A 9834-nucleotide genomic window follows, 5' to 3' on the forward strand; every position below is an offset into this window, starting at 1 on the left:
TGCGTCGAGGACCATAGTGAAACTCCAGCAAATTCACGTGGCCAATTTTAAAAATAAAAAAATGAAAAAAAAAAGCGGAAGAACTGCGGGCGTAAATAGCCCATTTAGTGAAAACACGCGGATCCCCCCTGGAGCAGGTCAGGTCACGCGCGGGTCAGAGGCTCATACGGCACTGTTTTAGTGCCAAGGCCTCGGGTGCAAAAATGGCACCGTTTTGCGCCCTTATTTAAACCAAAAAAAAAATTATTTCATTTTTGTCATTCTGTTTTTTTTTTAAAATGAGCCTCCCCTTTTCCTCTCTAGGGTTTCGGCCGAATCTTGGGGGAGCCATCGTTGGTCCATTGCTCCTTTACCGTAGACGGTGGTCGAGCGGCCTAAAACAGGCTTTTCAGCCCCTGTTTAGAACACCCTCGAAGGCCACTCTCCAAACCTGAAAAGAACGAAGAAAAAGGGGCTCTCCCCTGCCTTTTAGACTCGGTTACGACGACGGAAAGGGTGTTCTGATGACACGACTCAAGGTTGAGGTAAGTCTGCTTCCGTTCTCTTTTAATTTTTTGTTTAAAATCTATTTAAAAACAAAAAATAGATAAATAAATAAAAAGGAAATCGAAAGAAAAAAAGATAAAACGAGATTCAAAATCAACCTTTTTTCTGTTTTCGCTTTTGATTGCTTAATCGTCTATAATAAATTACATTTCTCATTTTTTGGGGCTTTATAGCCGAGAAATAATACATATATTAGTTATTTTATTTCGTTTCCTTTGCGTGTTGCTCCGGTTCTACTTGCTTTCTCCCCTTTTTGCATGTTTGCAGGTCCATTGAAGGTCAACAGATAAGGAAGTTTCTACTTCCGTGCAAGGAGAGTCGACCCTCGGGCAGAGTATGCGCTGAAGCACGTGGGTGAAGGCTGCGGCGCGAGGGAGGCTCAGAAACCCTAGGGTTCCTGAGTTGGTTTAGTGTTTTGGGCCTATTGGGCTGATAGGAATTGGGTTAGGGATTTTGGGTTATGTTTGGGCAATTTGTAAATTGGGCCTGCTGGGTTTTTGATGTTGTGAATGGACTCTAATAATTTGGACTTTATCTTATATATAATTGGTATTTTCTCTTTCTTTTTTTTGAGTTATTGGTTTAATACAAAAGCAACCTAGATTTATGTTTTTTTCCAATGACATTGTCATCTGTGTGTTACCCTTATAGTGTATCATTAATCCTTTCGAGTTAAATTTCATTCATTCAATATGATTCTATTTTAGGTCATTGTCATCTTCCACAATGAAAAAGATTATTGCTAACTGTTAGGATCAACCCGATTAAGCAACAAGAAAAAAATAGAGGAATAAATTGAGAAATTGAACACACAAATTTAACGTGGAAAAACCCCTCTAAAGAGGATAAAAAACCATGGGCAAAGATAATTTTACTATAATGGCAAAAGAACGAAGAGTACAAAAGATGGAGATAAAAACTAAACCCCGAAAACCCAAAAACAAAGAACCTTCAAAACGTAAACACAAAATTCTCTAAATGTGTTATGAGTTCTAATATCTAATGGGTGTGTTTTCTAAGTTTGTAAAAGAGCCTATTTATAGGATAAATTCATAGGTCAAATAATAATAAAATAATCTAAACTAATCAGTGTTTGATTGAAACAAGTTAAACAAAGTTTAACTGAAAAATTATTTCTCAAATTTGACTGAAAATATGAGTCATATTTAACAAATCTCCACCTTGACTCATATTTCCACAACGCCATCTTTGCCAAAGCCCGCTACGAGCCTATCTTGAACTATGCAGGGGATTAATTGAGTCGAATCTGTACTTAGAAACTAGAAGACTTCTAGTCTTCGACTTGTATACTGCTAAATCAAAACTAACCCGGGTTTGATTTTCACAAACACAGTGCCCTAACTTTTCAAAATATGCATCCAAAAGAGAACCTCTCTTCAACGAAACGGTCATACATTTTTCCCTCCTATGACCAAGTTGCCTCCACTCCAAATGAGTTGACTTTGACTCTGCAATAGATGAGGGACGTTCGATTTCACCGGTCACTGTAGAACCTTCCAGAATATAAAGACTGTCAATTATTTTACCTTTTAACAAAACGAGAGCTCCACGAGATACTTTAATGCTGCTCGACTCAATGTTGATTCTACATTCTTTCAAGTCTAAAATACTCAAGAAGATGAGATTCTTTTGTAAATCAGGTACATACCTGACATCTAAAAGTGTCCTAATCGTCCCATTGTGTATCCTAATTTTAACAGTACCAATACCAATTACCTTACTAGATGAATCGTTTCTCATGCAGATAACTCCACCTTCAACTGAACTGTATGTAGAGAACCATTCTCTATTGGGACACATGTGGAAAGAACATCCCGAACCTAGGATCCACTCGAACGTGAGCTTGAAGTTATTGCTCGTTGACAATAACAAGAAATCATCACCGCTTTCATTGGCCAAATTAGCACCAGCTACATCTTCCTCATTACTTTTAGCAGCTCTTTTATTTCGTAGTTTATAACAATCTACTTTGACGTGACCTAAATTTTTACAATAGTGACACCTTTTGTCTTGTTTCTTTGATGCTATCAAAACAGAAGCTTAACTATCTGCTTTGCTATCAAATTGAAGCTTATTGTCGAGTTTGTCTCTACTCAACAAATGACCCTTCACATCTTCGAACGAGAGTTTGTCTCTGCCATAAATCAGGGTCTCCCTGAAAGACTTGTATGAAGGGGGTAAAAAGCACAATAATAACATAGCTTGATCTTCATCATCAATATGAACTTCAACGTTATTTAAATCATTTAAAAGAGTAATGAATTAACTGATGTGATCTCTAAGAAGTTCACATTCGTTTATGCGAAACGTAAATAGACATTGTTTCAACACTAAACGGTTAGCTAGAGACTTAGTCGCATAAAAAGTTTCTAACCTTTTCCACAAGGCGGGTGAGGTTTTCTCCATCAATACCTCCTGCAATACCGTATTCGCGAGGCACAACTGGATTACAGACAAAGCCTTTTCATTAAGCTCTTCCCATTCTGTTTTATTTAGATTCTCAGGCTTTTTTTCGGTAACAACCTTTTTCAAGCAGGGTTGAACTAAAATTGCCATCATTCGAACTTGCCACAAATTAAAATTTGTCTCACCATCAAACTTCTCAATTTCAAACCTTGTTGGTGCCACATCTGAATGAGCTGATCTATGAAAATTGAACTAGCTCCGATACCACTTGTTAGAATCGACCTGATTAAGCAACAAGAAAAAAATAGCGGAATAAATTGAGAAATTGAACACTCAAATTTAACGTGGAAAAACCCTCCAAAGAGGATAAAAAACCATGGGTAAAGATAATTTTACTATAATGGAAAAAGAACGAAGGGTACAAAAGATGGAGATAAAAACTAAACCCCGAAAACCTGAAAACAAAGAACCCTCAAAACGTAAACAGAAAATTCTCTAAATGTGTTATGAGTTGTAATATGTAATGGGTGTATTTTCTAAGGTTATAAAAGAGCCTATTTATAGGCTAAATTCATAGGTCAAACAATAATAAAATAATCTAAACTAATCAGTGTTTGATTGAAACAAGTTAAACAAAGTTTAACTGAAAAATTATTTCTCAAATTTGACTGAAAATAGGAGTCATATTTAACACTAACAAATAGTAATGTTTATCATTTGTCCCAGATGAATAACCCATGACTATGTTCATTTTTCATAACTCATATAATGCCAGTAAAAGAATATCATTTACTCTTTAATTGAGCTATGAACTCTACTATTGTAAATGAAGTCATGCTATATATAAGTCATACACTCAATATACCAACTTTAAGCTTCGATACCAAAGGAACACAAACTTTCAATATATCAAAGTACGTGAGTTAGGTATACCTAGCCAATCACTTACTCAGAATTTAGATAAGTTATACAATGAACTTCATAAATAATAAATTCATAAACGGATTAAGGATAAATTCTACTTAAGTCTAATCTGATGCATTTCAATCTAGGCAATTACACCTATGTCTTTATGTGTAGAAGTCAACTATCACGATACACAAGATAATGTCTCTTCACAATTGGACTTAGAAACAATATAATAACTCTCATGAATCAATTGTTCATCTTGATTCCATAAACTACAAACAATTTAGATGTTTTACTAATATAAGTTATCTTGTTACATCATAATCTTAATATATGATGCAACCTAATATTAATTAAACTTTTAAGTAATTAATGAAGGAATATTTGATTTGCTTTTTATGAAAAAAAAATTATTAAAAACAATCTTACAAAAATATAATAAATTAATTATAAAATTTTAATTTTTTTAGTCAATTCAAAAATTACAAATAAAATAACCAAATTATTACATTAAAGGCATAAAATCCAATGATTGTATAAATCAATTAAGGATTGCCATAATCACTTTTGGTAAAAGTGATATGTCCCCAAGTTTGATGTCCCATCCATTTAATTTATTAGGCACTTCATCAATCAAAGAGTCGATATTGATGACCCTTTCATGGAATAGGGGAACACCTAAATGAATTTTTAAAAACCCAACATCTAAAAAGTCTCAACCTCATAACATCTTAGGCATTCATAGAGAATTAGATATCTATGCCCAAAAGTAGACGCATGATTGTTCCAAAATATTCCTAGCACTCCTTGCTTGGATTAGATCAGCTTTACAAAATAAAACAAGATCACAAGTGAAAAGCAAAGGTCCTTCACGAGATAACTTGATTGATTTCCAAGATATATGGATCAGCTTGGCAGATAGCTCTTAAAGGGTGAAATTCCTCCATCATGCTTCCATTTTACATTACTTGCATTGACGAGGTAATAACATATTATTGATTAGAGATGGTAATGGAACGAGACGTAGATGTTGTTACCACTTCATAATTAGCACGTTTTGTTTTACCATCCGTCTCGTTTTATTATGGATGTATTATCTTGAAAACTGTTACCATCTTCATGGATGTTGGATACATTCACTTTCTTTTTGCTCCGTTTCAATCTAATTTTTACTACTTATTTTTAATTTTTTAGATTCAATTAAATATTTAAACATAATTCTTCAAATTAATATATTTAAGCATAAAATATATGAATTTTTCTATAATATATTATATACAATGATAAAATGATAATCTTATATAGTGGAATTGAACGGAACAGAACAAGTAATTATCATAACTGCTCTATACTTATTATCCAAAAAACCGTGCCTCATTCTGCATCTACTTTTCAAAAAAGAAAAACACACTACATTTAAAGTGAATCAATTTAAAATACATTGTCTATTCATAATCAACTCACACCCTCGGTAGAATAGAATATCTTTGGGCACAACCTATTTTATATATTAATATATCATAAAAAGTTTGTTAAAAGTATATTTTGATTTTTTTTTATATTTTTAAAGTTCTTATTTTAATTTTTATAAGTTTTTTTTTAACTTTTCTTAAAATGATTTGATATAAACATATACATGTCAATGTTTACGAGGTTTTTATGCCACGGAAAAGAATTATGGGATGTAATGTTTGAAGTGATTTAAGTAAATCATTCTAACAAGAAAAAAAAAAGAATAAATGTACTAAGATGAGAATACAAGAATGATTTAAGTAGCAATTTGTCATTTAAACTTTTAATTTAATAATAATTAAAAATTACTGAAGATAAAAAATAAATAAATAAAATACTAATTAATCTTTATTTAAATTTACTTAATAAATAGATATAAAGATTTTGAATATTTTTTCAAATGAAAAAGTGATGAACTGATGTTCATTGCATTTCATCATGGCTGAAAACAACGCAGTATAATTACCGCGACAAAGTATACCAACACAACCCAAATCAGCCTCCAAGTGATCAGAATGCAAATCTCATAAAAGAATAAAGCAAAACTTGGGAAAATTTATTGTTATTACATCCACTAAAGTAAAGCTCAAGATAACAAAATACTTGTAAAGAGAAGACTGACTAATATAAGGGTTGAATTCTTTTCTCAAGATCCTCTTCATTGTCCACTTACCTCTTCAGTGTGCCATTTTTTGTGTGCATACCTGGAGAAACCATCTTCAATCCAGCTTTACCGAAGAGAATAAGTAATGCACAAACCAGAAAGAAGAAAGGAATCCAACTGTGCCGGTTGCGAACATGATTGTGAGAACCATGAAGAGAGAATACCCCAAGTACAAAGTAGCTGAGACAGGTCCACTCAAGCTCTTAAGATCAAATATGAGATAGTTTATGGAGTACAGGAAGATGTAGATGGCAACTGAACCGGATGCAAAGAATGATTTCCACCACCATTTCCAGTCCTCCACACACAGATGCATGTAAGTTAACACCAAGGATACTTCAGCGCAAACCACAACAAGTAAGACCAGAACAATGAACAGAAACCCAAAGACGTAGTAAACTCGTCCCATCCAAATGCTAGACATGATGAAGAAAAGCTCGATGAAAAGGGTACCAAAAGGTAGAGTCCCAGCACCAAGAACTAACAACCAGGATGGGTACTTTTGAGCTGGAATTTCCCGAGGGATTTGGTTGGTTCGAACAGGGTATTCAATATGAGGTGCCTTAGCCCCAAAGTATCCACCAACTAGGGTGAGTGGAACCGAGATACAGAACCAAAGTAAAAGTAGAATAACAAAGAGAGAAAATGGAATAGCTCCAGTGCTGTGACTTCCCCACAACAAGAAATTCAAAATGGTTAGAATGAAAAAGGCAATACCGGGGAAGAAACAAGCAGCTTTCCAAGCAACGGAAACCCATCCCTTGTGATCACCGAAGCCAATTGTTCTCCAAAGACGAACTGCAACGTAGCCAGCTGCAATACCAAGAATCATGTAGGAAAATAGCATACCTGTAATGAGAGTTCCACGGGATGCTGGTGACATAAATCCAAGAGCCGCAAACAATATCGTCACAATTGCCATCCCAAGGATTTGAACTCCATCCCCAACCATAATACACAAAAGGGCAGGATTGGATGGGGCACGGAAAACATCCCCAACAACTAGCTTCCACCCAGAAAGCTCCTCGTTCACCAATGCTTGCGCCTCCTTATCGAGCTCCTCATACCGAGTCAGATCCCGCCTGACAGTCCTTAATAAGATCACAAGGACTATACCGGCGAGGAAAGTGATCACCATAAGAGAATTCAAGATAGAGAACCAATGGACTTTAGCTCCCTCCATCTTCAAATAAGCATCCCAACGAGATGGCCACTTGATATCGCTCTCCTCGAAAGTAACTTCGTAGGTGAAGACAATTGGCTCACCTTCCTTGATGGGCATTGATACAGTAGTCGGTTCGCATTTAATCGGAGATGGGTATTTTTCATACATTTTCAAGTTCTTAACCAAGTCACCATTATGCATGACACTGCAAGGAATCACCTCAAACCCGACAACCATATAACCAGGAACATCAGATCCCTTATTGCCGACACTAGGGAAACCCTCAACAGCATCCCCAGTCCCCATAACACGTGCTACATTTGTTTCTTCATACTTATGAACAAGTACCTTAAATTTCAAATGATTAAACACATAATACACATCCTTAATCTTAACACCAATTGGATACCCGGTCCACCTCAACATAAAACCCTCTTTCCTAGTATACCTTATAGCAGGCAGATTATCGAGAATCAAGTTAACTTGATACATCTCATCAATCCTCTTCGTCAACAACTTAAAATCATCAGACGAGAGCTTATTGGTTTGACACAAGAAGATCTCAGTTTCATTAGTGTGCATCTTAAACCTATATGGTGAGTTCTCAATCCGATCTCCCATGAGAAGCTCACCAAGATTCTCAGCACTATCCTTAACACCCTCTACAGGCTTACAAAAGGGTAAACTGTAATAGCTAAAGGGCATTTCGGTATCAATGGAAGTCAAGGAATTCACTTTGACAGACAAATAATTCCCTACCACATGTTTCAGAGGGTAGCTACCAGGCAAATAAAACCCGAACCCAGATTGAAATATCAAGCAAATTGTTAATACCCAGATCCCAAAATTACCCATCACTCCAAATTTTGTCAGATCTGGGAAAACCCAGAACGAGAAATGTGTTTGTTAGCAAAGATATAGGTGAATTTCGATGTGGGTTTTGAGCAAACAATGGGAACAGCACAAAATCTAGCAGTGCATGTAACAATGGAAGGAGAAATAGAATTACCTGCTCCTGCTGAGAGAGCAAAATGAAGAGCCTCTATGAAGAGACTTAAAGTCTGAACATAGAGAGATCTTCAAAATGTTCCTTCTCGGTTTCCAAGGAAAATGCACTTTTGAGAGGACGAGAGTAGAAATGGAAGGCACGAAGGCGGGTCTTATATGATTGGGTTTCTTTTTTCTTTTTCTTTTTTTTTTTTCCGTTTTTTGCTCTGAAAAACACTCTACTACCGACACCATGTTTTGAGTCTTCTTTTTCTCTCTTTTTTCCTCTTGAAGCTTTCTTGAATTACACGTTTTTGACTCTATTAATTTTTTTTTGGTGAATATACTAGACAGGTCCTTCTATTAAAAGGACTAGATCATATTAGTTCCTCTACTATTATATCGATGAATTTAATCTTTGTTCTAATAAAAAGAATCAAATAAAACCACATTTCAACCGAGTTAGTATTTAATGTTTAAAAAATATCATTTTTCATTTAATGGATTTATATTTTGAAAGCTTTTTATGATTTGTAAATTAAATATTTTGTTATCTTTTAAATAATAATATTATTTTTTTCCAATATGATAATTATCTTCTTTTAATAGTATAAGAATTAAATTAATTTATTTAATAGTAAAGGGACTAATTTAATCTTATCCTATAATAAAGTGACTTTTTAGCTACTTTCACCAAATTTTTTGTTCGAAATTTTTATCTATAAAAGATTGTTAAGTTATGTTAGATATACTGAAAAATTAAGCGCTAAAAAATTAAATATTGCATTTAAATTATAAAATCTGGTTGATGTATTACTTAAAATTAAATACGATTCATAATTAAATTGTTTAATAAATAATAACATAATCTTAAACGAAATAAAGTAAAATAAAAAAATATTTTTTATTAAGTAATAAATAGGTCTTATCTACTTATCATATTTCACACTTTTTTATGGAAAAAATTCTATCTGATAAATTTTATTGTGGGTCATCAGAAGTATTTAAAAAAATTAACTTCTTGAAAATATTTTTTTTTCTCACACTTTATCAAAGCCTTATTTTTCTTTATTTTTACTTTTATTTCCCGGTGTATACTATATAGTAGTTTGCTTTAAATTTATTAGATTATTATGCATATTTTTTAAAATAATTTTTAAGAATATTAAAAAGTTGGTCCTTTTATTTTAATTTATTAAAATTTAAATTGATAAATTAATCCAATTGTTAGTAAACATATATAAACTTGAATAGTTGATTTTTCTATTTATTCGCCGCATATAAATTATTAAATTATTGATTTTTTTTTCTGATTAATTGTAAATGAATGGATGAATTCAAGGATAGCAATTTAACAAGGTTTATATTATTACTTAAAACGGACTAGCTTATCAACTTTTATAAAATATAAGGATTAAATTTTGAAAAATTAAAATAAATGGATGAAATTGGTAATTAAACCCTTCAATAACTTATATTCTTTATTCTTTCTAAAAGATCCTACTATAAAATCATTATAAATAATATAGTAAAATATTAATATTAATTATGATTACTACTCTTATTATAAAACATTGGATACATTTTTTTATATTTCATATCTATTTTATGGTTTATATTTAAG

At 33.0% G+C, this 9834-nt stretch overlaps 1 protein-coding gene and 1 long non-coding RNA gene across 2 annotated transcripts; one reads left to right on the forward strand and one right to left on the reverse strand.

The window, feature by feature from the left end:
- The first annotated feature begins 271 nt into the window (after window positions 1–271).
- Window positions 272–1109, forward strand: LOC107963528 (uncharacterized). The gene is made up of 2 exons (XR_001701963.2): window positions 272–524; window positions 814–1109. It is a non-coding gene; the product is annotated as an uncharacterized lncRNA (long non-coding RNA).
- Window positions 1110–5901: 4792 nt separating this feature from the next.
- On the reverse strand, window positions 5902–8495 carry LOC107962539 (transmembrane 9 superfamily member 11). Its single transcript, XM_016898971.2, has one exon. The coding sequence runs from the start codon at window positions 8076–8078 to the stop codon at window positions 6114–6116; it is 1965 nt and encodes a 654-aa protein (XP_016754460.1). The 5' UTR covers window positions 8079–8495; the 3' UTR covers window positions 5902–6113.
- Between the last annotated feature and the right edge of the window lie 1339 nt (window positions 8496–9834).

Source organism: Gossypium hirsutum, chromosome A06 (assembly GCF_007990345.1).
Source record: "Gossypium hirsutum isolate 1008001.06 chromosome A06, Gossypium_hirsutum_v2.1, whole genome shotgun sequence".
Classification (NCBI taxonomy): domain Eukaryota; kingdom Viridiplantae; phylum Streptophyta; class Magnoliopsida; order Malvales; family Malvaceae; genus Gossypium; species Gossypium hirsutum.

Bases quoted from the DNA above. Each gene is read 5' to 3' on its own strand.
- LOC107962539 (XM_016898971.2), bottom strand. From the start codon at position 8,078: ATGGGTAATTTTGGGATCTGGGTATTAACAATTTGCTTGATATTTCAA.